Source organism: Pipistrellus hanaki (assembly GCF_964339955.1).
Source record: "Pipistrellus hanaki genome assembly, chromosome: 3".
Lineage (NCBI taxonomy): Eukaryota > Metazoa > Chordata > Mammalia > Chiroptera > Vespertilionidae > Pipistrellus > Pipistrellus hanaki.
Window position 1 is genome coordinate 110,692,389 of NC_140505.1, and position 17,559 is coordinate 110,709,947.

The 17,559-nt window shown below is 34.0% G+C and overlaps 2 protein-coding genes across 3 annotated transcripts in view; one reads left to right on the forward strand and one right to left on the reverse strand.

Moving 5' to 3' along the window:
• Positions 1 to 9,378, forward strand: part of EEA1 (early endosome antigen 1) — a 134,964-nt gene extending 125,586 nt beyond the window's left edge. For both annotated transcript variants that reach the window (XM_084880321.1, XM_084880322.1), the window contains 6 exons: positions 483 to 614; positions 1,945 to 2,130; positions 3,059 to 3,297; positions 3,719 to 3,839; positions 4,482 to 4,580; positions 5,585 to 9,378. In XM_084880321.1, the coding sequence (XP_084736447.1) occupies positions 483 to 614; positions 1,945 to 2,130; positions 3,059 to 3,297; positions 3,719 to 3,839; positions 4,482 to 4,580; positions 5,585 to 5,707 (900 nt within the window). In that variant the 3' untranslated portion in view covers positions 5,708 to 9,378. The remainder of the gene's footprint in view (positions 1 to 482; positions 615 to 1,944; positions 2,131 to 3,058; positions 3,298 to 3,718; positions 3,840 to 4,481; positions 4,581 to 5,584) is intronic.
• Positions 9,379 to 10,954: 1,576 nt separating this feature from the next.
• The window catches only part of PLEKHG7 (pleckstrin homology and RhoGEF domain containing G7), a 45,346-nt gene continuing 38,741 nt past the window's right edge, over positions 10,955 to 17,559 (reverse strand). Inside the window, exons 13-15 of the mRNA XM_084880339.1 lie at positions 16,736 to 16,889; positions 13,320 to 13,417; positions 10,955 to 12,261 (exon numbers count right to left, since the gene is read on the reverse strand). Coding sequence (XP_084736465.1) covers positions 12,154 to 12,261; positions 13,320 to 13,417; positions 16,736 to 16,889 — 360 coding nt within the window. The 3' untranslated portion in view covers positions 10,955 to 12,153. The remainder of the gene's footprint in view (positions 12,262 to 13,319; positions 13,418 to 16,735; positions 16,890 to 17,559) is intronic.

A 17,559-nucleotide genomic window follows, 5' to 3' on the forward strand; every position in this document is an offset into this window, starting at 1 on the left:
TTTAATTGCTAGGGCTGTACATTAGTCAGACCTTGTTTTAGTTTACCTTTAACTCTAATAGATTATTTAACTTCTCTAAAACTTTATTTACCTATAAAATGATAATTAAAAAGAGAAATCTAGTATAGAGATTAAATTAGGTAATATACAATACTCCTAACATAGGTGTGCCTTATATAAAGATAGTGATAGTAATAATATTAATAAGATTATTAATAACAGTTAATGGTAGTTTTGGCTACATTTTATACTTAATTGGCGAGTCACTATTCACTTTATAGTATTAACTTTAACTACTTACTCCTTATTAATAATCTTATTGTTCACATTGTATAAATAAGAACAGAGGGGCAAAAGAAGATTATGTTAACTTAGGTAGAAAGGGGCAGAGATAGTGTTATAAATGATAGCAGTCATTTTGATTACGTTACTTATCAGTTAAATATTTACTTTAAAATTGTTTTTAAATCATTTTTCTACAGTCACTGAAAGAAAAAGAACTAGCAAGTGAAAAATCTAAATTGGCAGAGACAGAAGAAATTAAGTGTAGACAAGAAAAAGAAATTGCTAAACTGAGTGAAGAACTCAAATCCCACAAGCAAGAAAGCATAAAGGTATGTTAAGACAATCATTGTTATTTCTTCAACACTGTATTATTGGCATTTAAATTTTTCCTCCTATCTAATAAGAGAGAAACATGCAGATTAACCATCATTCTGCTACACCAACCAGTCAATACATATTTTGAAGTTCACGATCTACAATTATAATTTTCTAAATCGATAGCTCTCCTATTATCATCTCAACAAAATCTAAGATTTTAGGGTTGCTTACTTTATTCAAAAACCTAAAACAAAACTGACATGGTTTCAGTATATATATAGATATTATGCAACACAAGAGTACACTTGAGAGCAGGAGAATTTGTCAAAAACAACAAAACACTGGTACATAGTAGAGAATTTTCTCTCTCTCTCTCTCTCTCTCTCTCTCTCTCTCTCTCTCTCTCTCTCTCTCTCTCTCTCTCTCTTTCTCTCTCTCTCACACACACACACACACACACACACACTGAGAGAGAGAGAGAGAGAGAAAATTCTCTACTATGTACCAGTGTTTTGTTGTTTTTGACAAATTCTCCTGCTCTCAAGTGTACTCTTGTGTTGCATAATATCTATATATATACTGAAACCATGTCAGTTTTGTTTTAGGTTTTTGAATAAAGTAAGCAACCCTAAAATTTTAGATTTTGTTGAGATGATAATATTATAATTGTAGATTGTGAACTTTAAAATATGTAAGGGTTTTGAATTAAGATTTTTAAAGAATTCTGTTTTTGTTTTTTTGTTTGTTTGCTTGCTTTTTAAAATGCTTTAACAATCTCTTGAATATTTTTCCTGGCATAAGCAAAGCTAGGATGCTATTTAAAGAAACTAATTTTTTGTAATTTGCTCTGGAAAATGTTAGTCATTTGATTCTCTTTTGCATGTTCTCACAATACCTGTTATGTCTATCAGTATACTTACAATTTTGCTTTATAATTATCTCTATTATGTCATTAGGTTCTTCCAGACTGTGACTTCCTTAAAGCAGTGGATGTATATAGTTAATCATTGTGTAAATATCAACATAGTGTGTAATGCCTAAGTGGTGACCAATAAAAACGTGCTTAGTAAATAAAGAGAAATAGAGGGTAGAAAGTTCTATATAATTCTATTAAAACATATGTATGCAAAGTATCACTTAAATTTAAATGAGTATTCAGCAGAAAGTAAATAATTTTGCATATTTTTAAATAATTGTTCGAAATAATGAATTTGAAGAATATCATTAGGGAAAAGATTAAAACTCATGTTTGTATATATTATTATAATATGTTGCATAAATTTCAGCTATATTTTGAAATATTTTTTATATAGAATGATTTATTTTTGGCCTTTTAAATAGGAGCTAACAAGTCTCAGGGAGGCCAAGCAGCTTTTGATTCAGCAGAAACTAGAGCTTCAAGGGAAAATAGATTCCCTGAAGGTAATCCTTGAACAGGAGAAGAATAATCAGCAAATGCTAAAAGAGCAGGTGAAAAAGGAAGAAGATGAGTTGAAGAAGGACTTTATTGAGAAGGAAGCTAAACTGGTCAGTAAGTTAATGGTGGGAAGTGTGTTTTATAATTTATTTATAAACCAATCCAATAAGAGAGGATTTTCCTACCTAGAAGTTATAATTGAAATATTCACCTAACATTTTAATTTTTGTTTAGGAAAAGAGATCTGATTTGTTTAAATGGCTGAAGTATGATTAGAAATATTTTGTAATTGTATTTTGGTTTATATAGGTGAAAAGCCAATAAAATATGATTAAAAAACAAAACACTTTTAGTGCCAGAAAAACCCTACAGTTATGTAAATTAAGGTAAATGGCATGAATGCTAATCATGTTCAGCTCATTTGGTCAAAGTGAATGTTGATAAAGGGGAATGTAAACTTCCCTTTAAAATGATGATGACCAAAGCCTACTTTTCCTTTCCTAAGTTGTGCATGCCAAACGGGAAGCATCTGGCTTTCCTTTGTTGAGTTAAGTCCAAATATCCTCAGATAACTTGACCACTGAATGTTTTAGTTGAAGAATTGCATTTTCAAATTCACAGTGAATTAAAGTGTTGGCATTGGTTCTTGGCAGATTGATAGAGGTAAAACAATTTATGTGGAATTTGATACATAATAAAATGCTAGCCTTGTTTCCAATGTACTTTGCCATCCCTGTCTATGTGTTCTTTCCCTGCTCTAGTGGAAAAAAAGGAAACTCTCAAATTATTCTACTTTAATTTGATCTTATAAGAGCCTTGCTAACTATCATTTCAGCATTATGGCATTTGAGCCAATTCAAAATAAATAAATGTTTGTGGAATCAATTTTATTGTGTATACTGAAAAATATTCTCTTTGCTTTCCTGAAGAATTAGTATTATTTATGTTCCCAATAATTTAAATTCAAATAACTAACTTAAATTTATTTTGCACTATTTTTATAATAGGCTTTTTCCTCATTGTTTTTCTTTTTGTCAGCATTCTGAAATAAAAGAAAAAGAAGTAGGAATGAAAAAGCATGAAGAAAATGAAGCGAAACTTACCATGCAGATTACAGCATTAAATGAAAATTTGGGCACTGTGAAGAAGGAGTGGCAGTCCAGCCAACGGAGAGTTAGTGAGCTCGAGAAGCAAACGGATGACTTACGGGGTGAAATTGCAGTATTAGAAGCAACGGTTCAGAATAATCAAGATGAAAGGAGAGCACTGCTAGAAAGGTATACACTTGATGTCTAATAAGAATTTCTTTTTAATCCTCACCCGAGGTTATATTTTTCATTGATTTTAGAGGGAGGGATGGAAACATCCATGTGAGAGAGAAACATCAATCGGTTGTCTCCCATATATGCCCTGACAGGAAATTGAATCTGAAACTTTTCAGTGTATGGTATGATGCTCCAACCAACTGAACCACACCAGCCAGAGTACAATCCACATTTTTCAAAATAGAAGAGGATTCTTGAGAAAAGTGCATAGCTTGTACAGGAATTTAAGTAGTCATTTAAAACTAATTCTTAAATCAGATTGTTGAAATTAATGTTTTCTATTTAAAACTACTAAAGTAATATATTATCTGTGTTCTAAAAGGAACTTTAATAACTTAAAAAAAAATAATTACCTCTTTGCAATCTATTCTAGATGTCTTAAAGGAGAAGGTGAAATAGAAAAGCTTCAAAACAAAGTACTGGAAGTGCAAAGAAAGCTGGATAATACAACTGCAGCAGTGCAGGAGCTGGGCAGAGAGAATCAGTCCCTTCAAGTAAGTCACATGGCCGTGGGAGGCATTTTTTAGTTTAGCTTTTACCTCTTAGCACAAAGCATATTTTCAACCTTTTAAAAACAATGTCATATATTTAATAAATACTTTTGAGTGGCTACTGTCTATGTAACAGTGTTAAAGAATGTGTTATGGGTGAATAAGAGAAAAAGAGCTTATCTGAGAGACCCTAGGGATAAAGGGCCATGTCATTCATGAATTGTCAGTAGTGGGAAAATTCAAGAACACCAAGTAATAGATGAGTTGCTGTGCCTTAAAGAAGTGACCTGAATGTGTACTTAGAATCTCTAGGAAGTATTGGTCATTAGGGTTAGAATGGATGGGAAATCAGCAAAGGATAGAGAATAAAATGTTATTTATTCTGTCTATCATCTATCTATCTCTCTATCTATCTAGCTAGCTAGCTAGCTAGCTAGCTAGCTATCATCTATCTTCAGACTTAAGAATGTGGCAACTATTGACAATGGAAGTTGACCAACGTATTTCTGGTTTTTAAAATTTTATCCTTTGGTTGTATATAGTCAACATTTTATAAAACTCAGGCACCAAATTAGAAAGTATTCATCATTCTTCATTCTTCAAGAATTTGAATATAATAATGTATTGAAACTTTGTTTTTAATAGATCAAGCATACACAAGCATTGAATAGGAAGTGGGCTGAAGATAATGAAGTACAAAACTGTATGGCCTGTGGGAAAAACTTTTCAGTAACAGTGAGACGGGTAAATGATTTTGTTCATATTGCTATGGTTCTGGATTTTATTCCTAACTGACAATTAATGCTTTAACCATTAAAATGAATTTTGACATATAGAAACAAATTTCCATTTTTTAGTTTATTTTCAACTACATGGAGTAATTAAATGTCATGCAATTTAGTTTCTGGTTAGCATATGTGTTTCAGTTTTAGTTTTAAGTTCAATTGTTGCCTTCTTACTGAGTTAACTCTCCTGAGGAAGCATTTTCTGAATCAGTGCACCAATATTAATCTCATATGTTTTAGCCATCATTGTGTTCTTCTAAAGGAAGAGAAAGCAGAGATTTAAAAAATTATTCTGAATAACATCATGGGATGTTGCAAGTTATATTCCTGTTAAATACCTGAAACATTTGGCAAATACATTAGTAATAGTTTTTCACCTGTTAGAAATGATTTATTAACTCTTTGAAAGGTTTCCTGTTGCTTTTGAGAATTCCAAGATCAAGTCCATATAAAATGTTTAGCATTCTATCTGAAAAATAGGAGCCATTCAATTTAACTAAGGTATTAATTCTCAACCTTTCTAATGCCATGACCCTTTAATACAGATTCTCATGTTGTGGTGACCCCCAACCATAAAATTATTTTTGTTGCTACTTCATAACTGTAATTTTGCTCCAACTCACAAATTGAGAATCGCTAGCAGTATTGCCTAAGATCATCAGAAAACACAGATATTTACATTATGATTTATAACAGTAGCAAAATTACAGTTGGGAAGTGGCAATGAAAATAATTTTATGGTTGGGGGTCACCACAACATGAAGATCTGTATTAAAGGGTTGTGGCATTAGAAAGGTTGAGAACCACTGAACTAAGGGATTAAATTGACATATTAAAATATTATATTTTTAAATACACTAATTACTCAGTATCTTCATAGTGCAGTTTGCAGTGTTCTTGTAATCTCATAATGCTTATGGTGTATTTGTATGCTTAAAATTGTTTAATTTTTGTCATCTACAGCATCACTGCAGACACTGTGGAAATATCTTCTGTGCCGAGTGTTCAGCCAAAAATGCCTTAACTCCTTCTTCTAAGAAGCCTGTTCGTGTCTGTGATACATGTTTCAATGATTTGCAAGGATAATGAATGGTTTATTGCAACTTCCGAATAATATTACACTAACATTAGATTTTTAATAAATGTCCTTAATAGAGGTCCTGGACTACTATTTGATTTGGACAGTGGTTGCAATATTAAACCAAATTAGAATTCGTATATTTTGGAATGCTGTCAATATCAAGTAAAACTCTTCTATTTTTGTGAGACTTTGGCTCATCTTTCATTATTTTTTCCATTTAACTCCTGGAACAGCTTACATGCCAAGTTTAGAATTGCCAATGAAATGTAAATAAACTTTGGACAGAAAATAGCAATGTATTTTTTTAAATATAATTTCATTGTTCACAAATGACATGAATATACTTCCATAACTTACCTCTTTTTCCCAAATTGAGTGTACAGAAATGTACATGGATGTTATCACGTTATATATGTTATACAATAACACATTAAATATATTAAATATATTCTTTCTAAAGTCAGGCACAGAATTATAAAACTTTATGACTCTGTTTCATTTTATATATAGGTCCAAACCTTAATTACATCGTTATGTTATAAATTTATGCTCAAGAGATTAAAACACATTTTATGTTGAAGTATATAGTAACCATGAATTCAAAATTGGTTTTGCTTTAACAATACTGATTATATTATCTTGGTTAGGTTTTAGGAAAACCTCTGTAAAATCATTTCGCTTACTTTCTGATTATCTTAGGGTTGTATTTTAAAGATTAGGGTTAACTTTTCTTTTTCATTCTCAAATTTAAACTCGAAATTATTCTCTGTTAAGGATCCTACAAAGTTTCCCACTCTCACCCTACGGTGGAAGATGAATAGAATTGTCTAATGGTCCTATTCTCAGTTTCTTGTAAATGGGAGGTCTTCTGAGATTAGCCTTCATATTATCCCTCATTTTGTCACTCTAGCATCTTCAGGAATAGGTTTGCTTTTTCAGTGGATCTGCTATTTACTTTAATTTCGTTTAACCTTCCCAAGTATAGCTCAGATTCATGGTAATCGTTTTATAATTTTTGTGTCTTAAAGCCAATAACTGATGTAGCTATATTCTTACCTGTGAAAACCAAATGCATAATGGTAAGGAGACATTAAATATTTTACTTTATACTTTAATTTTACCTAACAATAGGGAAGCATTTTAAAAGTTGTGAACTTAAATTTTAAATGGTTCCAAATTTGGGTTCCATATCAACTGGTAAATCATTTACTTTGCAAAAATAATACTGTGAAATTACCCTGAAGTGATAGGTGGAGAATAGAGCTTCATTAGAAACAAATGTATTTAGGAATCCCAAAGTTGCCATCAGAATTAAAACAGAATGGCTAATTAAGGATAATTAAAAATTAGCTTATTTATATGTTGAACAATGTAATTGAACTTTAAATTATTATAGTCTTATTAATTTGAAAAATTGGAAAACATCTGAAGAGGAAAGTCAGTAATAATGGTTTATTACTCTTTCTAGAGAAGAAATGTAAAAATAATTTCAGTGCAATTATTTGGTAGTAATAGGAAAGATGGGAGTTAATATTTTATTTACAATAAGTAGTTTATAATATATATTTGCTTTCAAATATCATACTGAAATGAAATGAACTTAAGTTTATACTATACCAACAATATATATAAACTTAGAGATTGCCACATACTCAATCATTAAAAAACCCTGTTGTAAGTAGCTATTAAAGATTCTGATTGAAGCTCTGAACTTGGATAAACATATAACCTTTAGCATATATAATGAAGAAATATGATGACTCATTATTAAAAATAATACTTGGATAATATAAATTGAGCTGAAATTATGTATTTTTACATACTTATAAATCCTTTCAAATAGTATTAATTCTATACTTTTACAAATAAGGGAGTTAATAAATGTGTTGGAAAAAAATAGATGTTCACAGCACCACTGTTTATTTTTTTAAGATAATAAAACTTCATGAGAATTCTTCTGGATTAGAATATTTGTTTACTTCATCTAATTAAGTGCATTAAAGATCTTTTCCCTTATTGTCCTACCCACATATTCACACAAAAATAAATAAAAAATGTTGTGGGGACAACAAATAAAATTGTATGTGTTTGAATGATTTTCTAGTTTTCATCTAGCAAATCTCATTTCATAGTTCCTGAATAATTAACATTGGTTATTGTACTAATAATATTAGAAATTAAAATATTTTTGTTGTTAACTGTCACCCATTTAAGATGTTTGAAAACAAAAATTAAAGGGTTTTCTTTTTTTTTAATTAAAAAAATCATCTAAATCTTTATTGGCTCTACATTTTTAAAAAATATATATTTTATTGATTTTTTACAGAGAGGAAGGGAGAGAGATAGAGAGCTAGAAATGTCGATGAGAGAGAAACATCAGCCAGCTGCCTCTTGCACACCCCTACCGGGGATGTGCCCGCAACCAATGTACATGCCCTTGACCGGAATCAAACCTGGGACCTTTCAGTCCGCAGACCGACGCTCTACCACTGAGCCAAACCAGCTTTCGCTGGTTCTACATTTTTTATGTCTGCTGGTACTATTCATCAGTGAGTTAGAGTGTATGTGGAGGCCCAGCTCTCAGCTCTAATGCAAAGCATACTAGCATCATGTGTTAGTAAATTTCAAACTGCAGCACAGAAAACTGAGCTAAAATCAAGTCTTGCTGGGCTAGTGGATAGTAAACTCTCTGGAATTTTTTTTAAATAGAAGACAAAGCTGCTCATATGGGATTTGTTCATTTTGAGAAAATAAAGAGGGAAACAAACACAAAAACCTCAAAGCAGTGTACAAATAACATTTTGTTCAACTACCTCTTAATGTGGAATTAGCTAGTTTAATAGTTTCCTCACAGTAATGTTAAATAGTAACTGCCAAATTTGTTTCCCATCTCTCTTTAAAAGGCTTTATGGTTATTTTATAGTTTGGAAAACTTTAAATTCACTTTTTTTAAACCTTTATTTGCATAAAAGTGTTTAGCTTTTAAGTGGAGAGCAAATTATGATAATATATTTTGATATTCATGATCTATTGACTATAGACGTTTTTTTAATGCACTTTGGCTATAAAACCATGGATGACTTGTTCTCTAAGATTTAAATGTGCCGTCATTTTAGTATTCCTAGACATGAGTGTGATGAATGGTATTCTGTAATTATAATACGCCACACATTAGCGTGTCTTAATTTCCCTTTGCCTGAGTTTTAACAATTTGTTATTGTTGCAGATGTGAATATTGTGCATAAACTTACTAAATTTATGTAAAATTGTGTAAAATAGAATTGGAAATAGTGAAGTTCTTCCAGTGTAGGAATAATGAATTATTGTAACATGATATAGTTATGTATATGACATTCTGTAGTTCTTTGAACTGGATCATATATTCATATCCTCTGTAGATACTTTTGCATGAGCATTTTCTTGTTAAGTTTTTGGATTCATTATTTGTATTGTGTTTACTACTTGTGATCATGTTGTTGTGCCTTATTTGTGAGAGAGTTTAGCAAAAAATACTGTAATTTCTAAACTCAGTGATTGAAGGTTATTGATTATAAATGTAAGTGATAAATTACATGACAGCATTTAAATCTGTATAAAGATCAATGGAAGGATCCTTATTGAATTGTTGCTTTTTTTTAATATGTTAAAGAAGATATTAAAACATTTCTTTCTAGTATATGTATTCTGTGGCTACAAATAATTTTGTCAATTTTAAAAAAAGAACAAGATATCCATTTGTGGAATGTTAGAACTTAATTTATTTACAGAATATTAGAACTTTGCACTTGGATATAGACATATATATATATCCAAGTGCTAAGTTCTAATATTCTGTAAATATTAGAACTTAGAATATTCAACTTTAATATTCAACTTAGAATAATAATTAAGTTAATAATTTCAAGAAAAATTACTGATGTCATTTTTGCTTGAGACATTCCCTTTTCATTCCATTCATTGTGAAATTTAGCAAGACTAAAAAAAATACTGAAGAATATTAATCTTTCTATTGTTGTATATCTAATTTAATACCCATGTGTCCTTTTAAAGATACTCTTGTGAAGGCTCAAAATAGCATTGTTTTTTACTGCCCACCTTCCCCTGGAACCAAAGTTCCAGAGATGTTTTTTTCCCCTCCATTTTATTCTAATATGCTTCCTTCTGAAGAGTACACTGTGTATACCCTCAAGCACTTACTATATTACACATTAGACGTTCTTTTTTAAAAAATATTTTATTGATTTTTTTACAGAGAGGAATAGAGAGGGATAGAGAGTTAGAAACATCGATGAGAGAGAAACACCGATCAGCTGCCTCTTGCACACCCCCTATTGGGGATGTGCCCGCAACCAAGGTACATGCCCTGACCGGAATTGAACCCGGGACCTCCCAGTCCGCAGGCCGAAGCTCTATCCACTGAGCCAAACCGGTTTCGGCTAGACATGTTCTTTTGTGAGCTTTATAGAATTCCAGTTTACATATATAGCATTTTCTTTTTTTTAATTTTAACATGAGATCTACCCTTATGACCTCTTTTTAAGTGTATAGTAGATCTCTAGAGCTTACTCATCTTGCTTAACTGAAACTTTAAGCCCATTGATTAGTAACTGCCCATTTCCCTCTCTGTTTCACTGGCAACCAATATTTCATGCTTTGATTATAGAAGTTGACTATTATTAGATACCTCATACAAGTAGAATCATACAGTATTTGTCTTTCTGTGACTGGCTTATTTCACTTAGCATGATGTCTTTAAGATTCATCCATGTTGCATATTGCTGAATTTCCTTCTTTTTGAAAGCTGAATAGTATTCCATTCTATACATATATACCACATTTTCTTTATCCATTAATCTGTCAGTGGACATTTAAGTTTTGGGTTTTTTTCCCACATGTTGGCTCTTATATATAGCATATTCTTTAGCTATTTTACATTCTTGATGTTAATTTAGTCAGTCTCCTTTAATGATATTTTAAGAAGAAACTAGTTCTTTATACATGGTTACTGGAATCATGGGACTAAAGGAATCTTGAGAGTGCCTAATTCTAGTCCATTGTCCTCCAAAGTCAGCTTATATCTGAAAATCTCTGTAAGATGATTGTTAATTTTTTCTAATACACATATATTCTTTTCCTAAGTTTTTCTTGCATAAGTCAGTATTGTCCTGAATATAATTTGCTTTCAATGTCATCTAGGTCCCATCTCCAGGAATTCACTTGAAGTCTATTCTTCCTCTCATTTATTTTTAGCCTTTAGCTTTAATTATTGCTTTTCATATTTTCCTTTTATTTTCACTTACTCCTCCGAATTTTTGACATTATTACACAAAGATGATGACCCTCCATTGCAATATGCTTGGTCTGTGCACAAGAACCTTTGTGCTACACTTGTCTATACAAACAGGAAGCTGTTTGGTGAAATTTGCCTTTTCTTCAAAGCATTAACTGTACACACGACTTCCCTTCGCATCATCCTCTTTGTCCCATTCTCCAACTTGAAGAGGTCAGTTAAGGTATCCTGTCTTGCATCCCAGGTTGATAAATTTACTACTTCCGTTTTGGAAATTGCACAAGATGCCATGGTTGAAGATGAAATTTGTCGATTTCCATTTGATATAATCAAACCATATAATAATAAAATAATTCAAGATGCCTTTTTAAATAAAAATTTAATGAAACTTCAAGTCTTGCTAAGTAAAATTAGGTGGCTGTACTATGGTAAAACACACAATCCCATCCTCAAAACCAGAAAATAATTTTATGACAAACCATTCTTTAAAAAATGAGGTTTAAAGAAAGATACTTTTACTATTCCTAAGACAATTTCCCATGTAAAAGTGTTCACATGTAAAACTGGAACAGATAGTTTATTTTTTAATAATGGAGTTTAGTCTTTGGGATTTTCTAATTCCAAGTTAGAGTATTATGAAATATACCTGAGATACGTGAACTGTTGGAGAATTGGAATTTAAAAACTGCTATTAAAATGAGGACCTTATTTATCACTTAATATATTAAAAGAACAAACTTTATGTCAAAAGAATGATCTGAGTGTGAGGCAGGATTATAAAGCAGTAAGTGAGGTTGGTTTCATTATAGATATACACAAAGTAAGATGCTAGAATTCGTATTGGACTCAAACATTTTCCTCCTGCCACTTTGTTCATCTAATCATTCACCCTTTACAAATTATAACAGCATCACACTTCACTCACACGTCTTATAAGTTTGACTGAAGCATTTTAAGGTAGTCTGGATATCAGCATATACTTGACAAGAAATTCCCCAGATTTCAAATTTGTTGCAGTCATCATTCCTTTGTACTGAGGATTTTCTTCACTCAAATCCTGGAACTCCTTTAAATGGCATGTTTTCTTCTAGCTCATCACTGTTACAAAAGTCTGAAAGAATACCTTTATCTCTCATTTCTAAAAAGATTAGTTTTAGGTCCCTAAATTTCAGAGGATTCTGTGGATGGCGTGAAGAAAGATATTTTCTTTGTTTCCTGACTCTTGGTGAAGCAAGAGATTGCTGCTGTTATTTGTGCCATCCATGTTTTCTATAAAACAAAAACAACACACAAACACACATACACACACACACACACACACACACACACACACACACACACACACACGGGGTGCGGGGTAAAGGGAGAAAAGGGGGAGAGAGAAGAATATTAACCTGACAATTTTTTTCACAGATTAATCTTTTGCTTTGTATTTATTGACTTGCTCTTTAAAACCGAGGACTAATGAAACACTTGCATGTTTCCCATTTTCTTTCTTACATCTATATAATATATCATCAATATCTCTAATTATGTATGAACATGAAAATGGATTAAATGAGTATGTTATGCAAGTGGGATAGTCATGAGTAATCAAAGAACCATAAGAATCAATTATAACTAATTAGAATATAAATAGTTTGAACATTAAATTTCTGTTTCATCTGGAAATAGAAGTTCTTTAATGATATAATTTGAAAAACAGATTGAGGGAGATGACTCAGGAAACTGAGTCCTTAAGGAGAATGCAATATTGCATTCATTGTCTGGCCCCCCTTTTAGGGTGATGAAAGCCTACCAGAAGAAAGATAAAAAAATGGAAACTTCTAAAACAGAGGAACCATAGTCAGGCAGCCTGTCTTCAACTGCATTGCTGCAAAAACGAGGCATTATTTTCAAAGGTCGAAGAGTAGACTTCTAGTCATGGTTCATTGCTGCAGCAGCCCCTCACTTAATTTGACATCACATTATTTGCGAGAATTGGGAAACTGATGAGAGCATCTTAAAAGCCAGTCATACAATCCAAAGCAGCCCTCCTCCATTTCATATGGAAACTGTAATCAGAAGTCGTTCTGGAGCTTTTTGCCACAGGAGAAATGAGAGGGGCTGTGTCAACTCTGTGAGTGGGTGGGGATTGTCACCTTGAGATTTCTGAATATGATGTGGACTAGATGTCCCTATTCCTCCCCACCTCCCAACGTCTGTCCTTTCCAAAGCAGGTGAGGGAAATACACAGAACTTCCCATTCACCTTTACTTGGACTTGGAGTGAGATTTTTCCTTCCATCAAGTTTAAAAAATCAAAGCCAACAAAATTAAAATACATACTTTGATGATCTCTGTTTGGGCTTGTAATAAGAATGCTGCTATACACTGTCGATATCTGCTCTCATGTTGAATAAGGAAGGCATTTCTCAATCCAAAGACTAGAAAAAGATCCAAAGACAAAAAGCCAAATCATTTAATATGAAATCCAAATAGTGTCTTAAAAATAGTGTTCTCCAAAAACTTAGAGGGTGGTTTTTTTGTTTGTTTTAATGAAGGTGGGAAATATTTGCAAGTTACTCAAAAAAAAGTCTGATTTCAAAACCAAGACTTTGCTACTATGTCCAAATGGAGCTCACTTGAATAAGGAAACCCTTTCTTCCTTAACTAACAACTTCCAGGGCTTGATGAAATGCAATTATGGCATGTGATGGAAAGTGGGCTCCTACTCAAGGAAGAAGCTTAGCATGTTAGGTGGATTTTGTATAAATAAAATATAGATAATAAAAATATGGAAAACAATGGGATTGTTGTTTCTTTTTAAACCCCTTACTAAAATGTTTTATTTACTTTTGTATTTAAAAGGAAGCCACATCAAAACAATGTTATAAACAATTTGAGAAGTAGCAGAAATATAAAACCACTTAAATGCTTCACAACAGGGTAAGAAAATACAAAAATAAAAAAAGACTCAAAATCCAACATCCACCAAAGTATATGAAATTCCTGCATGGTGGCAGGGGGAGTCCCCTCAGCCCCAGCCTGCACCCTCTCCAATCTAGGACCCCTCAGGGGATGTCATTATATAAACCCAGCAGGTTTAGGCCCAATCCACAGGAGGGGCCTGGCAGTCGGACATCCCTCTCACAATCTGAGACCACTGGCTCTTAACTGCTGGAGACCCGGCAGTCGGACATCCCTCTCACAATCTGAGACCACTGGCTCTTAACTGCTTACCTGCCTGCCTGCCTGATCACCCCTAACTGCTCCCCCTGCTGGCCTGGTTACCCCCTACAGGTGTAGTCACCCCCAACTGCACCCCCCCCCCCAACCTGGTCACTCTCACTGCCCCCTCTGCTGGCCTGGTTACCCCTGGCTGCCCCCTCTGCCAATCTGGTCGCCCCCAACTACCCACCCCCCCAGCCCCGCCACCGTGGGCCTGGTAACTCCACGCAGCCTGCTTTTCAGTCATTTGGTCGCCCCTCACCGACCTCCCTGCCGGCTTGGTCTCCCCATGAAATCTGCTGCTCAGTCGTTTGGTCGTCCCTCACTGATCCCCCTGCCAGCTTGGTTGCCCCACACAACCTGTTGGTCATCTGCTCAGTTGTTTCAGATGCGATTGTGCTCAGCCTTTATATATATATATATATATATATATATATATATATATATATATATATATATATATATACACATACACACACATACACACACACACACACACACACACACACACACACACACACACCAGGAGTTCTTAAAAGCTTCTTTGTTGAATTATTAATACAACACAATAAAATTCTGCTCCTACACATCCTTTCTACAGTTGATTAATGCTTAGAAACAAACAAATCAAAGCAGGGTGCTTCTGGTTGTATCAAGTATGTAGAAAGATTCTAGAAGAGTGCTTTATTCCTGTCTCATCATTAAGCTGCTGCTTGTCCACCATCATTTCTATTGGAGGCTGTGGGTTTAACTCAGGCTCATTGAAGCTGATTGGGCCTCACTTCAGAATCAAAGCAAATGCAAGACTTTTATTTTCTTACTTGCAAGAACTATTCCAGTATCACAAATTATACTCACAACTGTCTAAACAAACCTCATATTTCTGAAATTCTAGCACAATATCTGTTGATGTCATGGAATTCTGTCCAGTTTATTTGAGAAGAGAGGGCTTAAACTTATTAAAATGACTTTCTGGGGGAAGGGAGGGATTTAACTGTGTTTGTCTTACTCCCTTATAAATTCCCTGTAGCAAGTGAGGCTTTGAAAAGCAGGTGGCTTTTCTTAGCTAGCTCCTGGAATCTGTTTTCCCTCAAAACTTGTAACTGTAGTTCTGTTACAAAAAAGAGGTTCCTCATTTGTTTGGTTTGCAACCTGGGTACAAGGGACTTTAGAAACAAAAGGACCTGGTATGGGTGGGCTTGTGAAAAAAAATGAGAAGATAGAATGTGGTCAGGAGTAACTCTCTTTTCCCCTAAATGCTAATATAATGCTATATAATAAAAGGCTGATATACAAATAGAATGAACAGCGGAACAACGGGAACATCTGAACAACTGGACAATGGGTTACTGCGATGTGTGCTGACCACCAGGGTGTGTGTGTGGAGCATGGTGGGCACTGGCTGTGGTGAAATGGTAGAGCAGGTGAGTGGGGGTGCCAGACCAAGGAAGGGCACCAGTCGCTGTCATTGGGGTGAGCCTCTGGTGCTTACTCAAATTCTTTGCTCCTGCACACCGTGGTCCTGCCTGGAGCTTACACTCACTGCCAGTGCCAGCCCCACTTGCACCCATAGCCGGCACCAGAACCACTGCTTTCACCCAGAAGACAGGGGACCTGGGACTGTGGTGGGAGGGGCCAGGCTGGGTCATGGAGGATGGGCTGAGATCCACCCCTGTGCCCATTGCAGCCTTGCATGCCCCCCCACCTTCCTTTCAAGGTGCACGAATTTGTGCACTGGGCCTCTAGTAATACATAATGAATATAATAATTGATACCATTTATTAGCGCTTACTTTACATTGGGCACTGTGCTGTTCCATCTCTCCCCCCCCCCCCTCTCTCTCTCTCTCTGAAGAGTCTGAAATGTCCTGTGTGTCCCTTGAGTGTCAGGGCCTTCCTGATGGGATTTACTGATCTCTCATTGTTCTGAGAGCTGCCCCAAGAGTGGGCTGTTTATAACTCTAGGGCACTCACACAGTGCCTGGTCTCAGTAGACCCTGAGGAAATGCTTGAAAAATAAAGATTATATACCTACACACATGACATGTATGTATATATGTATACCTGCAAATGTATACATATTATTTCTTGAATATTTCTTTCTATATAGTTATTGTAGTAGAATATCTTAGGCTTGCATAGTGTGTTGTGGTGTGCCAGTGAGTACTAATAATGATAATATAACAAAACTAAAAATAGCCATCAGTCGTTGAGTGCTTTCTATGCATTGTTTCATGAAATTCTCATAACAACCCACTGACATAGATATTATTATCCTTGTTTACCAAGATGAATCTGTGGCATAGAAGATTTAAGTTCCTTGCCTACAATCACACAGCTAGCAGTGGCAGAGCTGGGACATGAAAGCATTGGAGACCAAGTCCAACACTCTTTCCATACCTAATTTGTACAGCCACATAGGAAGTCAGTATTTTCTTTTATGAAGACTTAAATTGGTTTATGTACTGTTTCCAATAAAGTCCAATATAAAATTCTTGGATGGCAAGCAGATTAATGATGAAAAAGGATACTTACCTGACACGTGGAGTACATCAATACTTTTGACTACCAATCTATCGAGTGGAATGGGCTGATCGAGTACCTTACACGAACCACCCTCTTTTATTACTGTTTGCAGCTCAGGAGTAAGTGAAGGACACAGTACACCTGTGTCCAAGCCTCCAACTTTCTGAAATTGAATTGGAAAATAATGTAGTAAAGAGAAAATGAGTATTGGTATACATCCCTAAATTGATTTTAAGAAACAACTGCTTGAAATCCAGCTTATCATTCTTCCTGGATCTTGAAAAACATTTCTTCAAAGTACATAGTGATTGATAGCATAGTGTTTCTGATACTCAAATTTAACTTCCTGAGTAGATTATGTGTGACATCTGCAACTGGGAAACATTTTCATCACCATTACATCAATGGGAAAGCACTTCATTTCCAGTGTCTCTCTCAAGCATTGAGTGACGTGGATGAGAAAGGGGAGCCTCATTTTGGCCAAATCTGTCTCTGGGATCTAATACTAATTCTAAGTAGAGTCCACCTTCTATAATTTGTAAATAATTGAAATTGTTTTGAATATATAAGGTGCTGAATTTTTAAAATGGTGTCAAAGATTGTGATTTTCATTATATATATTGTTCATTTAATTGCAAAGAGGAATTTAAAAAACGACATTTTTTTTTTTTTTTTAAGTGAAACCCAGTGTCTTCTCTGGGTGATTATCTTTGCACCTATGAAGTCAATAAAACTCTCCAGATTTATTAAGCAGAGGAATTTAAAGCACATAACATTCCTTATTTGGGGATCAAGTTATAAAGCATGAAACCAGAGTATTACCTTATAGTAAA